At 47.6% G+C, this 17978-nt stretch overlaps 1 protein-coding gene and 1 pseudogene across 8 annotated transcripts in view; both read right to left on the bottom strand.

Moving 5' to 3' along the window:
• Positions 1-4434: 4434 nt before the first annotated feature.
• The window catches only part of FANCC (FA complementation group C), a 309507-nt gene continuing 295963 nt past the window's right edge, over positions 4435-17978 (bottom strand). For all 8 annotated transcript variants that reach the window (XM_061163684.1, XM_061163682.1, XM_061163683.1 and 5 more), the window contains 3 exons: positions 16933-17113; positions 12412-12618; positions 4435-5382 (listed from right to left, as the gene is read on the bottom strand). In XM_061163684.1, coding sequence (XP_061019667.1) covers positions 5218-5382; positions 12412-12618; positions 16933-17113 — 553 coding nt within the window. In that variant the 3' untranslated portion in view covers positions 4435-5217. The remainder of the gene's footprint in view (positions 5383-12411; positions 12619-16932; positions 17114-17978) is intronic.
• On the bottom strand, positions 6784-6884 carry LOC133071530 (U6 spliceosomal RNA; annotated as a pseudogene).

Genomic DNA, 17978 nt, shown 5'->3' with positions numbered 1-17978 from the left:
CAGCAGAGTGAGGCGCCACGGGGTGGAGACCTAAGGACGGAGCCCAGGGTGCCTGCCGAGTGGAGGTCAGGGCTTGGGCAGGGCCCAGCCCCCTCAGCCAGAGGAAGGCCCTGGAATGTTCCACCAGCCAAGGGAAGCTGTCAGGGAGGAGAGAGACTCACTGGGTCAGATGCCGCCCAGACTGGTGTAGGAGGCCCAAGAACGGCTGGCTGGGGCCCCGGGGAGGGCGCCCTGATAGGGACAGTCCCCGGGGGTCCCTCTTTCGGGTTCCACCGACCTGTTGTAGTGACTCGGCTTTAAGAACATGTGCCAACATGCGTGCTTGTCATTATACTGCATATAACACCTCACTTTCAGGATTCTCTTGACTGTACCTTTTGTTTTGTTTTTTTGGCCGAGAGGCATGTGGGATCCTAGCTCCCCAGCCAGGGATTGAACCCACTCCCCCTGCGCTGGAAGGTGAAGTCTTAACCACTGGACCGCCAGGGAAGTCCTGTTTCTTGGCTTTTCTTAAAAATGTTTTTTTTTTTTTCATTTATTTTTATTAGTTGGAGGCTAATTAGTTTACAATATTGCAGTGGTTTTTGTCATACATTGACATGAATCAGCCATGGATTTACAAGTATTCCCCATCCCGATCCCCCCTCCCACCTCCCTCTCCACCTGATCCCTCTGGGTCTTCCCAGTGCACCAGGCCTGAGCACTTGTCTCATGCATCCAGCCTGGGCTGGTGATCTGTTTCACCCTAGATAATATACATGTTTTGATGCTGTTCTCTCGAAACATCCCACCCTTGCCTTCTCCCACAGAGTCCAAAAGAATTCATTTGAATCAGTTCTAATGAGATAGGTGAAACTGGAACCCATCATACAGAGTGAAGTAAGCCAGAAAGATAAAGACCAATACAGTATACTAACGCATATATATGGAATTTAGAAAGATGGTAACGATAATAGCCCTATATGCAAAACAGAAAAAGAGACACAGATGTACAGAAAAATGTTTATTTTTAAGAATAGACTCCAAAATTCTTGTGGAGTCAGGATACCTAGTTCTCCTATTAGGATTCTAAGTCTAATTTACTCTCTGAGGTAGTTACTGTGTTTCTATTCAGGAGGTCTTTCTGGGAGGAAAGAACTACCAGTTAGAGCAGTGGTTCTCCGTCTGGCAACGTGTGGACCAAGCTTCCGCTGTCGTCTCTGGGTTGGCACCTAGTTCAGAGAGGGTGGGATGAAGCCCCCACTGCAGAGACTTGCTGGGTCCCCCAGGGTTAATGGTGCCACACTGATGACCCCCGCCTCAGATGCCTGCAAACCGGCTTTCTGCCAAGGGCCCTCCTCCATCTTCTGCTAGTATTAGGCTGTTTCATGGCGCTCATCCTTCCACAATGCCCTAGAAGAGTCTTAAAGAGTAGACAGTGTGTGTGGACATTCGTCATTCTCTTTAGCTGCCCAGGTTCTGACCGCCCCACCCCCATCTATGGGGGATGCAGTCGGTGGCATCCAATAATGTCACAGAAGTGAAACCAGCTGGACACCTTCCCCAGCTCTTCTTACAGCCTAAGAGATGTGGGGGACAGGGCCTGTCTCCCTACTGAAGGCAGCAGAGCTTGCAGGACAAATTGTTAATACAAGGGTCCTGAATTGCAGAACTCAGTGGCAACAGCAGGAATTTCCTTCCCTGGCCACTCTGAACCTGGGTTTTGGGCACTGCTGCTGGCTGAGTAGAGCTAAGCCTTCTCTGCTCCACAGTTCTGTGGGCTTCTTTTTTTTAAGTTTTTTTGGCTGGGTCACGGTTGCTGTACGTGTGTTTCTCGTTATGGATAAGAGGGTCTACTCTCTCGTTTTGCTGCGCAGGCTTCTCATTGTGGTGGCTTCTCTTGTTGCCAAGCTCAGGCTCTAGGGCATTTGGGTCTCAGCAGCTGCGGGCCATGAGCTCAGTAGTTGTAGCTTGTGGGCTCCGTTGCCCTGAAGCATGTTGAATCCTCCCAGACCAGGGATCAAACTCATGTCCCCTGCATTGGCAGGTGGACTCTCAACCACTGGACCACCAGGGAAGTCCTCTGTGGGCTTTTAAGTACTCTTTGGATCACTTCTCTTTTGCTTCAACATTATGTCTGCTTCTGTTGCTTGCAACAAGAATCCTAACTTGATGCACATGGATTCATCACATTGTGAGAAAAACCAGAGGCTGAGATTTTCAGTAGTGATTTAAAAGACTTTCTACTTCTACAGAAGATCTAAGAAGTATGAAATTCAGGATCCAAGCATGCAAGTTTCCTACCCCAAACACCAAGTACGGTTCGCTAGCACAATTATATCAAGGATTGGGGGAAAAGGAAGTCCTACACCACAACCGTCCTTTGTTATTATCAGTCTGTGTATGAGGGATATGATCTGGACCCATGCTATAAACAAACTGCGGACCTGGATCTTAGAAGAAGGCTTTAAGACACACATATTTATTTTGCCTTAAATTTACTTCTTTAGGAATGAGATGGTTTGGTGATGATTAATAACAGGATTGTTTGACAAAATGTATGAAATCCATGTCAAACCCAGTGTCAGGCAGAGGAAGGAAATCATCCCCAGCACCACAGGCTGTGGGTGGGGTGGTGATGGGCTGGCAGAGGAAGAGAAAAGCAAGGACCGTGGCACAGTCAAGTCCATTATCTTCCTCCCTGGAGAGCACAATTTGGATTCCTTGTTGAATAAGGTAGAACATTCCTCAGGTTTGTTCTTCCTGTGCAAACACTAGGCCCCTCTGGATAACAGGGACAGGCTCGGTATCAATTTGCCTTGAATTTCTGCCCACTGCCCGGGTCCGGATCCTTTTCCAATCCCTATTCTTCACTCCCCTGCTTCGACAGAAGATGTAGCTTTCTGCTGTCCCCTCTCATCCTGTCTGGTACCTTTGTCCCAGCAGGGAGAACAGGGCCGGGTATAGAAGACAGAACTGGCACCCAGGACCGCCCGGGCAGGGGCTCATCCCCACATGCCCTCTGCGGTTCAGGTGCCTCCTGGACATGCTAGGAGCCCCCTGGTACCCCACATCAGGAAGCAGAGTGATTGTCCAGAAAGCCCGATGCAAGCTGTTTGAGGTAAAACTGGGGGCAGCCAGATCCTGAGAGAGCCATGGGGATGTGCTCTGAGGAGGAGGGGAGCCGCATGTGGGGTCCCTCCTTCCCGATGCCCAGGGAGCCGGGGAGGCCGGAGCGAGAGGACTGTGAGTCTGAAACACCAGCGTGAGCAGGAGGGTGGGCTGTGTTCTGTCAGATGCGTTCTCCTTCAGAAACTGAGGGGGGGACACAATGTGCACATCAATTCAGCTTACACTCAGTGGTAACATTTAAGTATGGCTTAAATGGAAAAGAAGTGTCTATATTATGACGCATCTCGTTTTGTTTTAGCAGCTGCTGCTGACTTGCCTACCCTACACCCACTCTCCTCAGCAGTTTTTAGATATCCAGTGGCAAGTTTCCTAGGCCTAGCGATAAATCATAATTGGTCTTTTCTGGGGGCAGACCTATCTAGGTTTTGAGAAACCGAAAGCTCCCATAATTGGGGAGTAGAGAGAATTTTTTTTTTCTGAGAAAAACTGTAATACTTAATACAAAATTAGGTGCCATGTGACTTTTATTTAGACTGACAAACTATAAAGCAAATTACAGATTTAAAAAGGCTAGCAAATTCTACAAACATCATGAAGTCCTGATGAATAACATAAGGGTGTTATGGGTGTATTAAGGGTGGCCATTTAATACATTTTCTCCCTATAGTTTTGGGCTCTGTCCTCTTTGATCTAAGTCCAAAGCTTAGGGGAACTTAGAGGCTTTGTAAAGGAATTAGGAAATACTACACACAGACTGAGGTAAGGTCAGGAAGGAAATTTCCAGAAATGCAGATTAAACAATCTGAGATAGATAACTGTCCTGTTTTTATTATTTGCTGTGAAATACAGTGTGAATGGGTGTCCATGTGGAAGCATACCCCCCCAAGGAGGTCTGGATCCCAGGGGCCAGTCAGTTTAGGGGGGACTCGCTACCACTGAACTGAGCCTTTTTTTCCATGTCCACTGAAGTCGGTCACAGAATCGACACAGGAGAGGCAGCCTCAACTCTAAGGGAAGCACATGATGATGGCACTGGTGAGAAGAGCACTCTAACAGCATACCTTTCATACTGCAGCATTTCTCAAATGGAAGGCTCACGTCAAAAGGTCTTGGAATTTTCCAGACCTTCAGGTGGATCCGTATATTAAAGCAAGTAATGACTCTAAAAGCTTAATGTCTAATACAACAAAACTTAACTCATCCTCAAACAGAAGCCAAGAATAAGGCAGATTCAGAGATGACTAATACATAAATCCAAGTGGACACAAAAGTCTTGACTCACTCGGCAAACAGATAATACACAAAAAAGCAAAATCATAAACCTAAAAGGGAAAAATGTCTTTAATTGATGTGAAATAAATATTGTTGAGGTGCCAATTCTTCATTAGAAATTTCCAACTCCCATTTTAGTTAACAAGACAGCTGACATATAATCTCTTCCCATGTTTCCAGCACACATCCTGAACCCCACCCTATCAGCCACCTTTGAGGGAACGTGAGCGCTTGCAGTAACAGCCAGTGCTTAGCGAATGTAAAGCAAAGGCCCAGAGCCGGCTTCATTTCATTGCTGAGACGTGCTGTTCCCCGGTCACCACTACCACCCCTGGGCTTGGTGGGATCTGCTTAGGGGCCATGGGAGGGAAACCTGAGGGGTCCACACTATCCTGGATGAAGAACATCTTAGGAAAGCAAGAGAGCTTCCTGGTGGATAAGATGAGATACTGGTAACAATTACTGGACTTCTTAAAAAAGTGGAAGAAGGCTAAGGTATTTTCTAAAATGATCAATGGTACATGACCAACTTCTTGTTCCAAAGAGTTTGAAACATCCAAATAATAGTCATGTGTCTTGGTTTGATATGGGGAGAAAAGGAAATAGAAATCTCTTCTCCCATCCAGGCTTTTCTTTAGGGGTTCTCTAATCAACATTCAGGCTGAGTGAGTAAACCTCACTGAGTCCAGGCTGAAGTACCTGACATTTTTTGCAAAACAAGTACTACCAGATCTTGCCAAGTTGTTTATGGCTCATTCTTACAACGTGCAGAGGGAACACATTCTACAAACTTGCGGCCGTGAAGAAGTGGCCCCATCATTTCATCATGTGGAGTCACTGGTTAACCTGCCGGGGCGAGGCTTGCTCTCGCAACTCTGTGAGGAGCTCTTTGGCCAGTTTTCTTGACCTATGGGCTTCCACGCAAAGATGATCCCATCTGTACAAAGTATAGTCCAGGAAGCCAATAATCTCGTTCATTATCGCATCCGTCTGAGCCATCTGGAATGAGGACAGAAAAGAAGACAAATTAAAACACTTTGCAGACAGACTCGGCTCTTCATTCAGTGGACCAACCATAACCATCCTGTCTCCCAGAGGCAGCTGCATTCCTATCAGCTCCAAAGGGCTCTTGTTTGTTTTCAAGGTGATGAGCAAAGCAAGACCATTCTCAAACCTCGGCCATCTTGTGAGAAGAATCATTTCCTAAAGCTCACCCCCTCAGACACACAACAGCTACAGACAAATGCTTTATTTCTTGGAACACCTGTCACAAGCTTTGGGGGTTATTTGCTATGAGAAACAGAGGCAAATGAACATACTATGCTTGACTTTCTACGAAAGGCTCACTCTAATGTGAGAACTGGAAAATGCTGGAAAGAGAGTGCCACCTGTTCTCACACAAACAGCTTTACAAATGGCATTCTTGGGCTCGCGGCTGGCCCTCTTGTTTGTTAACAAGCACCTAAGATTTTAACTCCCTTCATGGATCGCAGCCTTGTTGAAGTGAAAAAGCTAAGATCATGGCATCTGATCCCATCACTTCATGGCAAATAATAGGGGGAAAAGTGGAAGCAGTAACAGATTTTATTTTCTTGGGCTCCAAAATAACTGCAGACGGTGACTGCAACCATGAAATTAAAAGATGCTTGTTCCTTGGAAGGAAAGTTATGACAAGCTGAGCATATTCAAAAGCAGAGATATCATTTGGCCGACAGAAAGTCTGTATAATCAAAGCTATGTCTTTCCATTAGACATGTATGGATATATGAGTTGGACCATAAAGAAGGCTGAGCACTGAAGAATTGATGCTTTTGAATTGTGGTGCTGGAGAAGACTCTTGAGAGTCCCTTAGACTGCAAGTAGAGTAAACCAGTCAATATTAAAGGAAATCAACCCAGAATATTCACTGGAATGACTGATGCTGAAGCTCTAATATTTTGGTCACCTGATGCAAAGAGCAGACTCATTGGAAAAGACCTTGATGCTGGGAGGCTATTGAAGGCAGGAGGAGAAGGGGTGGCAGAGGATAAGATGGTTGGATAGCTTCACCGACTTAATGGACATGAATCTGAGCAAACTCCGAGAGAGAGTGGGCAGAGAAGCCTGGCATGCTGTATGTGACCATGGGGTTGCGAAGAGTCAGACACGACTTAGCAACTAAGCAACAACAACAAAGTTTTTAACACCTGACTCTTAAGGGAGGCAGGAAACACAGGAACTGTCATTTCTGCTAAATACAGCCTTAGTTGTGGTACCCTTAAGTGCCATTTTCTAAGAGTTCGGTTCAACAAAAAGGGTGAGAATCTCACAATCTATCTGTGAAGAATTTACTATGCTTTTTTAGACACAAGTATATAAGAACCTCTATTTTTGAGAGTAATCTATGTTTTTTTTTTTCTTTTAAATATAGAATGCTTCACAAATCTACACGTCCTCCTTGCATAGGGGCCACGCTAATCATCCGTCTCCTTTAAATTTTAGGCTCTGCACTGCCAAAGTGAGCATCACGTATTTGTGTTCTGTGTGTGAGTCAAATGTTTAAGTCGCCTGCGCAGCCCAAGGTCAGGCTCCTTCCCCGAGTGCAGCTGGGCCCTTCTGGTAGGATGACCAGGGGCCCTGGTCCACCTGGGACTCTCCAGGACCCAGGGCAGCCTTCAGTCCCATGCCACCTCTGTCCATCAGTCAAGGCAGATCTCTCGGCAGCAGGGTATTGAGTGAGTGAGAGCGGGGGACACCCGGGGCCCCCTAGGCAACGCTGGTGCTCCTCGGCCATCTCCTGGCAGCCGCCCAAGCCGAGAGGCCTCTGCAGCGGCTGGGGGTGGGGGCGGGTTCCATGTGGCTCTTGGTGTCAGATCCTCCTCTCTTGGCTTTTATTCAGAAGTCACAGATGCTGTAGGTGACCTCCATGGATGAAACAACGTGAGCTTTCCTGGGATGCCTTAAAAGACTTAATTGACTTCCCCAAACCTGGGGAGGGGAGAGGGAGACTGCCTCCCGCTCCAGGTGTGCCTCGGAGCTGGACGCAGGGTGGCGGCGCCATCGCTGATGCTCTGTACGCCCACCTCAACACCCGCGCTCCGCTCCGGTCTCCGGTCACCCAGCCCCACTGTCGCTGAGGGAGGGACGCTTGGGAAGGGCATCTGTATGGGGCTTCAATTCATCGTGAGCTCCGCAACGACAGAACTGAAGTCTATATTTCAGATTCGGGCTGCCTTTTGGCTGACAGCGCTGAGGTCCAGCAACAGAAGACAGGAGGAGGCAGAGAGAGAAACGGAAGTCGGGCCAGGTCATGGGGCAGGAGGGGATGGGCCTCAGGGGCCGCAGGAACCTGGGCCCCAGCCGGGCTCCTTGGGCCTCATCCTCATCACAGAGGCTCGGAAGGAGCAGTGTGTGGAGACGTAAGCCAGGAGCAGGGAGCAGAGAAGCCGAAGAAGAAGGGGCGGGGAGGGCAGGGGTTCTGGCCCAGGGATTCAGTGGGGCCTCGGAGGCTGAGCCCTGGGGCCTGTGCCTGAGCCCGAGGAAGCAGTCAGGGGGAGCAGCCTGCGGCAGAGCCTGGGGTGTGGGGCCACGAGAGGAGGAAGGTGAGCGGACGGCACACGGGCCACTCGGGTAAGGATGGAACACAGTGCAGAGAACACGGGGCTCAGAGCCCAGGGCTCACACAACGACAGCAAGACCAGGACCCGGCCGGGGGCTGGCTCTGCTCCCTACTCTCTTTCTCATCAAAGCCAGGCCAGGGCTGGGGTTCTGCGGGTGGTGATGCCAAAGCCCCTGGGAAAGAACGGCTGTCCCACCGAGCCCAGGCTTTCCCAGCTGGCCACCACCTGCTCCCGGTCAAGCATTCCTGGCCCGGAGCTCTTCCCAGGGTGCTTGAAGAGGGCCCCGGAGGAGCCAGTGCTGGGGGGACTCCTAGCGCCGGTCCTGCTCGTAGCAGTGCTTGCCGGGCTGCCTTCAACGGACCATGAGGCACTACAGGAAGCCTTCGAGTAGGAAGGCCGATATGTTAGTAAAGACAGCTCCAGAACATCTCTAAGGACAGAGGCATTCTGAGCCATGACAGGTTCTGAGGTGCTGGGAGGCCAGCGCCCACCCGCCAAGGAACCAGTGCAGGAAAGCAAACACCGCCTTTCATCCTCTGATGAGTTTTACTTTTTTTGCAGCTGAGCTGACTTATGAAAGTGAAGATGAGCGGGGATTTTCCGAGCTCCCCCAGGCTCAGGTGTGGATCAGCAGTGTTGACTGGGGTTGAGCTATTTGGTGGGAATTGGCCCCTGGCATCGGCGACAAGCCTGAGCTTGGTGACATGACCAGTTCCTGAGCCACAGCAGCCGTTCTGCGAGTGAGACCCGAGAGGGTGGTCCACGTGAATGTGGACTCTTCCCGGAATGGAAGGAAATACGGTTGGAATACGGAAGCAGAGAGCTGGGTGTCTCTGAGGAACCTTCTCTAGGCTGTATTCTCTCACACCCTATGGGCTGGGACTCTGAGCTCCCTGGCCTGCTTTCCACCCCCAGGGGGACAGGATGTGGGAGGGGCAGGAGCGCCCAGGCTCAGAGAGGACGGCAGCCCAGGCCTGAGCGGGCTCCTTGGGCTAAGGGCCCTCCCCCGGGCTCCAGGGCCCGGGCAGGAGGTCAGAGGCCAGGCAACAAAAATACCACCAACGCCTGCATGACTCAGAAGTCCCTGGCTTTGATTTTTTGTTTTTGAAAACAGGTTTCCTTTTATATATGCATGCTAAGTTGCTTCAGTTGTGTCTAGCTCCTTGCAACCCTATGGACTGTAGTCTGCCAGGCTCCTCTGTCCATGGGATGCTCCAGGCATTTCCTCCTCCAGGACATCTTCCCAACCCAGGGATCAAACCCATGTCTTTTAGTTCTCCTGCATTAGCAGGCGGGTTCTTTACCACTAGTGCCACCTGGGAAGCCACTTCTCATATATATATATATATATATACATATATATGTTTTTTAAAATTTCTGCACTGGGTCTTAGTTGCGGCATGTGGGATATAGTTCCCACCAGAGATTGAACCTGGGCCCCCTGCATTGGAAATTCGGAGTCTTACCCAGTGGACCACCAGGGAAGTCCCCTTAACTTTTAAAATAACTTTCAATTTTAGAGCAGTTTTAGATTTATAGTTTGACCAAAAAGATAATACAGAGAAATCCCATATCCCCCACACTCAGTTTTCCTGTTAACATCTTACATTAGTTTAGTACATTTGTCAGAATTAATGAGCCAGTATCTATTCACTTTATTAACCCGACTTTTAGGTCAGACTTTATTCTGACCTCAGTTTTTCCCTAATGTCCTTCTTCTGGTCCAGGATTCCATCTAAGACACCATATTACATTTAACCATTGACCCTCCTTAGGCTCTTGTTGGCTGTGACAGTTCCTCAGACTTCCCTGTTTTTGATGACCTTGACAGTCTTAAGGAGTATTGGTCAGGTATTTTTGTCAAATGTCCTTCAACTGGAGTTTGTCAATTGTTTTTTTCATAATTAGACTAGGGTTATAGATTTGGGGTAGGAAGTGCCATTTTCATCACCTCCTATCAACGTGACTTAGTACGGCTGATGTTGACCTTGACCACCTGGCTGAGGCAGTGGCTGACCAGTGACTATTATAATTTATTCCCGGCCAGAGAGGAAAATTGGTTGACACCCAGTTCTACAGGTATGAGGACATTCTTTAGCTCTCACCTATGGAGTTCTCCCACCCCAAATGGATTTGGAGGTGAGATGTGCCTTTTATAAAAGCACATGACAGATGGCTGTGCTGGGGCGGGCCCCGAGGAGATGGCACCCCGCATGTGACAGGCAAGCCCTCTTCTGCGCTCGGCCACACCCAGGCTCTGGGAGGTCTTCTGTCTGAGCCCTAGAGGACGGCCTGACAGGCTGGCTGTGTGGCCTGCCTGCCCCACATACCCTGTTCTCCCGGGACCAAGGAGAACCTCTGAGCACCGGTGACTGAGTTTTTGGCAATCCCACTGGTCACTGGGACTTGCTTCCCATTCACATTCAAACAGAGCAGGAGAGGGCAGGAGGGGGCCTCTGAGTACCGGGAACATTCTTTTCTTGATTTGGTTGCTGGTTGCATGGGTGTTTTTGGTTTGTGAAAATTCATCAAGTTATACTTTAATGTATATGTATTATAAAAATATATATGTATATGTAATGTATATGTATTATAAAAACAGAAAAAAACAGCATTTTTTTCGAGATGAGCTTATAACATAAAATTTGCTATTCTAACCATTTTTAAATGTACAATTCAGTGGCATGAATTATATTCACAGTGTTGCACAACCACCACTACTGTCCATTTCCATAACTTGCTCATTATCCCAAACAGGAACTCTGTACCACTCCCCACTCGATTCTACTATCTGTCTCTATGAATTTACCTATTCGAGGTATCTCACATGAATACAGTCATATAGTATTTGTCCTTTTTTGTGTCTGGCTTATTTTACTTAGCCCTCAAGGGTCATCCATGTCGTAGCATGTGTCATTCATTCATTGTAAGGCTGAATAATATTCTACTGTACGTACAAAGCATATTTGGTTTATCCATTCATCTGCTGATGGGCCTTTGGGCTGTTTCTGTCTTTTGGCTCTTAGGCATAACACTGCTACAAGCAGGATGAACAAGTATCTGTTTGAGTCCTTGCTTTCAGTTCCTTTGGGTACACACTCAGAAGCAGAAGAGCTGGATTATAAGGTGATTCTATCTTTAAATTTCTGAGGAACTGTCAAACTCTTTTCCACAGTGGCTGCATCATTTTAACATTCCCAACTGGAAAGGTGAGTGTTCAATTTCTCCACGTCCTTACCAAGACATGTCTTTCATCTTGTTTGACTTGGTTTATAGTATATGTCCTAGTCCCTGGGTCAGGAAGATCCCCTGGAGGAGGGCATGGCAACCCACTCCAGTATTCAATCCCATGGAAAGAGGAGACTGGCAGGCTACAGTCCATAGGGTCACAGAGAGTCAGACACAACTGAGGTGACTGAGCACACACACATATGTCCTAGTGGGTATGGAGCAGTACCTCACTGTGGCTTTGATTTGCATTTCCCTAAGAGCTAATGACCAACTTAGACAGCATATTAAAAAGCATTAAAAAGCAGAGACATTACTTTGCCAACAAAGGTCAAAGCTATGGTTTTTCCACTGGTCATGTATGGATGTGAGAGTTGGACTATAAAGGAAGCTGAGCGCTAAAGAATTGATGCTTTTGAACTGTGGTGGTGGAGAAGACTCTTGAGAGTTCCTTGGACTGCAAGGAGATCAAACCAGTCCATCCTAAAGGGAATCATTCCTGAATATTCTTTGGAAGGACTGATGCTGAAGCTGAAACTCCAATACCTTGGCCACCTGATGCGAAGAACTGACTAATTTGAAAAGACCCTGATGCTGGGAAAGAATGAAGGCAGGAGGAGAAGGGGATGACAGAGGATGAGATGGCTGGATGGCATCACCAACTCAATGGACATGAGTTTGAGTAAACTCTGGGAGTTGGTGCTAGACAGGGAAGCCTGGCATGCTGCAGTCCATGGGATTGCAAAGAAACATACATGACTGAGCGACTGGACTGAACTGAGGAAGGATTTCTTTGTAATTAGCAAATGTTTTTTAAATTAAAAAATTAAACTCTTTGAGCCACTGCAGTGAGCACACTTGAGTGAAGTCTTGTTTTTCTTCACAAGGAGGAAGAGTCACGCACTGTAACAAAAAGATGGCCTGAGGAGACAGGAGACTAGCTTTCAGCCTGGATCCTGGCCACGAGCTGTGTGACCTGGGAGCAGGCTCCTTCCTTACCGGCCGCCCTCTCCCCTCCTCTCCACCATGCAGGTGCTGCGCATGCTCCCCGTCCGGCTGGCTGTCTCTTCCCTTCCTGTCCATCCATGTTTGGACAGCATCCTGGGACACAGGCTCTTCAAAGGCCAGGCCCTTAAGTGATAAACCACACTTCCCCTGGGTTGTGAATGAGAAGCAGGATGCCAGAAAAGGGGAGACTTACAAGGGTGATGACTTCCCGGGCGATCGAATGTCCTCCAGGAGCCCAGAGCAGGAAGTGCAGGAGGAGGCGTCTGACCAGCTGCTGACAAGCAGGCGGTCTGGGGTCTCCACCTCGGTTCTCTCCAGCTGCTGCCTGCAAATCCCTGGCCGAGAGGGTTGGACTCCTGAAGAGCTTCGTGAGGCGGCCAAGCACTGTCTTCACCTCCACCTGGGAATATAATTTCAAAGGAAGAGATCAGGGGAGGGTTGGGACACGTGTGGGGCTAGGATGATTCAGTTCTCTGAAGCAGCCCCAGAAACAGGAGAGGTCTGGCGCCCGAGGGAGGGCAGAGAGGGGGGACCATGTCTGAGTTTACACGCCGCTCCACACAAACCCAAATGGGTGTAATGGAAATTTCTTGACTTTCGTCTTGCTCACTAAGCGGCCAGGGCACCCTGCCAGGAATTGACCTTTTTTTTTTGTTGTTGTACAAAAGGAAATGGAGAAAAGTCCTCAGTAGAATGTAGTCATATTTTTATATTGTGGGGAAAGGAACAAAAGGCTCCTTGAAGACTTGCTCACTATCACAGCCACAGATCAATTAAAGCCCCGTGCCTGGACCTCCACTGAGTCAACGTGCTGATAAGAATGAGGTTTGCCTTTTGCCATCTTGGGTGGGAAGGAAGTGCCGGCTCTCTCTCACACACACACACACACCACATTTGTTTTGTTTTAGACACTGGGACACTGTTCATACATATTTAAAGCTCAAGCGGAGGTCACAAGTCTGTGGAATCCATATAATAATAGTGATTGTTGCAGGACTGTGGGTTGTTTCTGCATAAAAAATATTTATTTCATGCTGAGACTTCTGTTTGCTATAAGAATGGTACATCAAGTTGTGACTTGGAAAACAAAGCAAAACCTGAAAGTCATAGATCCAAAATGCCACATGGAACTCATGAACAGCTATGTTCCCTCATTTTCAAAAGAACACTTAGGCCCACTCTAAAAATTCCCATGACCAATTTTATGGATTTTGTGTGAGTTCTTTTTTTCTCTGAAAGTTAAGGCTTCATTCAATGAAGTCTGTCATAAATTCCAACATACTAGCAGTGTTGTGTGAGCAACCCTGACCACAATGCAAGACCGTGAGAAACTGCACTCTGGGCCCTTCCATGGTGGAGGGCCACGTCCTAACAGGAGAGGGCCACTCCCTCACCACCTCTTGTCTGGGCCCACCCTGATGGCATCTACAGGAGCCCACGACCATCCTGCATCTAGGCTGCTCTGCAAAAATGTCAGGGCTTAGGAAGCCCTGCCTCCATAATCATGTTCTTGTTCATCTTTTCCACTCACCCAGTATTCCCTGAGGCTTGTCTTTTCTCTTTCTCTTTCACTCCAGGCCACCTTTCCCTTCAGATACCTTCCTCACATGCCAAAAACGCTAATGCTTTCTGATCTTTTAAGGAGAAAAATATAAGCTTTCTTTTCTAAGTATTAATTTTTATCCTGCAGTATGAAAATTTACATATGCTTACTGTTAAACATTTGAACAAAAAAGTAAAAAGAAAATCAAAATGATGGTAACCACTATTCAAAGAGACTTATTAAAAGTGAGGTTTATATCTTTGTCATCTTTTTTCTATGCACTGTGAACACAGCACTCACTATATACAAGGAACTGTATTCTAGGTTTTTCACAGTGCACATCAACAATTTACCATTATCTATATAGCACATGTTCTTTGATAATACGATCTTTCATGGCAGAATGCTATTCTGTGCCTGTGAAGTGAAAGTCGCTCAGCTGTGTTTGACTCTTTGCAACCCCATAAACTATACAGTCCATGGAATTCTCCAGGCCAGGATACTGGAGTGGGTTACCTTTTTCCTTCCTCAGGGGAATCTTCCCAACGCAGGTATTGAACCCAGGTCTCCCACATTGCAGGTGGATTCTTTACCAGCTGAGCCACAGGGAAACCCAAGAATACTGGAGTGGGTAGCCTATCCTTTCTCCAGTGGATCTTCCTGACCCAGGAATCGAACTGGGGTCTCCTGCATTGCAGGCAGACTCTTTACCAACAGAGCTATCAGGGAAGCCCATTCTGTGGCTGTAATATACCACAATTTATTTAGCCAATATCCTTAGTACTGGAACTGTAGGCCATTTCCAGTTGTTGCAGTTACAAACAACACTGCAATGATCCTGTATATAAATCTTTACACAGCTCTCTAATTACTTCCTTAGGAGAATTCCTAGAAGGAGAACGACAGGGTTGAAGTGTATGAACCCTCACTTAATTCTTAAAAGTATACAAACATAGGAAGTTTGTTTTTTATCATGATTCAGTTCGAAGTTAACAAAAGGAAGTGAACACTGGCTGGCAGAGAACGCAGTCTGCAGAGACAGGAGTGGGTATTATTCGCACAGGCCGCATGCATCCCAGGCGGAAATGGTTGCTCTTTGCCACTCCCCACCTCAAGCTCCCATCACCACCTGCCCCAATCTTGAATCTTAAGGATGCCTAGCAGAGGTGACATTTCCAGCCACAGGACACTATCACATCCAGTTCAGTGTTGTGATTTAACTATGTCTTTTAAGGCAAAAGCACAGGTATTCTCACAGAGAATTCCATGGACAGCAGACCCTGGTGAGCTACACAGTTCATGGGGTCACAAAGAATTGGACACGACTGAGCGACTAACACTTTCAGTTTCACTTTAAGGCAAAAGCACAAGCAATGTCAAGCTCAGTCAAATCGCACAATAATCATGTTTTTAAAGGTAGTTCACAGTCTGTCAAGTCACCCAACAGACCCATCAAAGGGATTAAGCTCACAAAACCCAGGGGAGTGAGAACTATGTATTAATACTACTAGTTAAACTAGGAGAGTAGCCCCGCTGCTCCCCAGGATACCACCCACACCAGGGCCTCAAGTCCCAGGCAGACAGCCGCCTCGGACAGAACAGCTAGGAAGGAAACTGACGTCCTGGTGCTAAGCTCCTCTGAGTGATCTAATCTGTTTTGATCCAGGCTGTCAAAGCACCCCCTGAGTGAGAACTATGTGTAAGTTTTATTAAAAAACAGACCAAAAAAGGACTAACTTAGCTAGTAAAAAGATATGCCAATGCAGAGCTCTCTAGAAAATAAATCTTACGGGACTATTTACTTCTCTACACTTCAAAAGTAATCTGTCAGTTTCTATGATCCATATGGAATTTAACATAAAACCTACCAGTTTAGCTAATACAGAATCAAATATGAAACGTATACAAAAACGCTTCAGAAAGCATTAGTGTTCATATATGCTGTGTGCTCCGTCATGTCCGACTCTTTGCAACCCCATGGACTGTAGCCTGGCCAGGCTCCTCTGTCCATGGGATTCTCCATGCAAGAATACTGGAGTGGGTTGCCGTTTCCTCCTCCACGGGATCCTCCCAACCCAGGGGTCTCCTGCACTGCAGACAAGTTCTTTACCCATTAAGCCATTGGGGAAGCCCGAAAACAAATTAGGATTCTCTTTAATGTGATATTTTAAAAGGGAAAAAAATAGTAAGCTCTCTTTAATCTCTTTTTAATCAGATAGCAATCTTGAAATACATGTTAATTTCTATTAAAAAAAATGTTCTATTTGGGATCCAGAATGATCACCAAATTGCAACTTTTTGAAATCACAAACTTTTCTTGCCCCTGCCATGTAACATGCTTTTAAACAAGTAAAATATACAGCCATACTGAACTAGTCTCTGTTTTTTTCAAACAACAGAAAACATCAAGCAAATGGGAGCACTGCTCTCTACATAAAGAAACCCACTCCCTTTAATTATTAAAATCAGGAAAAAGCGGTGGCAGTTGAACTTTTAAAAACCAGCAAATAAATGTTTGTAAGGAAGGCGCAAATGCCTTTAATCAATACATGGCTCCTGTAATTATCCTATTCCACACAAAATAACAACTGTCTTTGCCACGGACACTTAGCCACTCCTGTACTTTGCTGCTCTGTTATTTAGGAAACGACCAAGTCCTTTTTTCAGAAGCTAAGTGGTTAATATCATGTGATTACTTTAGTAAGAGTTCTAAACAAAGCCGGTACTGTGAGGATCTACTGACTGATCCAAGAAAGGAGTTAAGTCAAGAGGGAAGCAGACGGGGCCAGGCCGCAGAGAAGAAAGAGGCCGGGGCTCCTCAGAAGAGGGTCAGACCCTGTATGACAGCCCCTGGAGGGTGCAGCCCCCAGGCCGGTGCGCCTGTGATTCTGGACAGAGCAACAGTACTAAGGAGAGAGGATGGCCCAGGGCCAGAAGGGCCGCACGTGTTTCCTCGGGGGCTCCTGGGAGACCTGGCCTCCCGGTCCACTCCTGAGGGCAAGAAAATATCTCGAGTGCACGCCCAGGGCCCACTCACTCTTCCAGGCCCATGTCTTCCTGTACCTGCTGAGGTGCCTGGAGGTCAGTGAAAGCCAAACCCACCACCGCGGGTCCCTTCTTGCACCCGAGAGACCGTCCCCGAGGCCGCATGCCTTGGACCCTGCCACCTACCATGGTCTGCACTCTCTGCTGATGCCCGGTGCCTGGGCTGCAGCTGAAAGCCAGGAGCCACAGCAGGGCCTCTGGGGGTTCAGCCTCAGCTTCCGACATCAGTAACTGCTCAGCCGTGATATCAGCCCATCCTCCAAAGTGAACAAACAAAAACCAGTTCTCAAAGGGGCCTCCGTAGGACCTGGAACAGAAACAAAACACAGGGCAGTTAGGCAACTTGATTTCTTTTCCCTTTAGGTTCTTAAAGTGACTGTAATGTCTGTGAATGCTTGGCTTCAATTGTTCTTATCCACTGAAGTACAGCTTGTAAGGAACACAACTCAGGCTCAGAGAAAGAGCTCAAAACGCCACCCTGAAACCATCACAGGATGTTCAAAGGCAGGCTTCCCCAAACCATCCGTACCCTGAGGACCTCACACTTTTAAATCTTGACACCCTGGACCCCCGAGTGAGCACAGACATTGGAGAAAGGAAGGTTTTGGCCCATGACCAGCAAGAATGATGCAAGATGAGAATCTGTGGGAGCACCACTCTGCCTTCTGCCTGGCCTGCACAGCTGGGCTGTGTGGGGACGGGGCCCCCCAGCCACAGGGCAGCCACCCCGGTAGCCCAGAGCAGAAATGAGGGGACCTCCTGGGGTCCAGACAGAGCCCAGAGAAGGAATGCAGGTGGAAACACGTGCTATTCCTTTTCTCACAAAACAAAAGGTTCTTGACAATTTTGGCAATTATGAGTTTTTCAGTTCAGTTTAGTTCAGTTCACTCACTCAGCTGTGTCTGACTCTTTGTGACCCCATGGACTGCAGCATGCCAGGCCTCCCTGTCCTTCACCAACTCACAGAGCTTACTCAAACACAGGTCCATTGAGTCAGTGATGCCATCCAACCATTTCATCCACTGTCGTCCCCTTCTCCTCCTGCCTTCAATCTTTCCCAGAATCAGGGTCTTTTCCAGTCAGTCATTTCTTTGCATCAGGTGGCCAAAGTATTGGAGTTTAAGCTGCAGCATCAGTCCTTCCAATGAATATTCAGGACTGATTTCCTTTAT

Source organism: Dama dama, chromosome 16, assembly GCF_033118175.1.
Source record: "Dama dama isolate Ldn47 chromosome 16, ASM3311817v1, whole genome shotgun sequence".
Classification (NCBI taxonomy): Eukaryota; Metazoa; Chordata; class Mammalia; order Artiodactyla; family Cervidae; genus Dama; species Dama dama.
The sequence above is the reverse complement of the archived record's forward strand: the minus strand, read 5'-3'. Positions and strand labels throughout refer to the sequence as shown.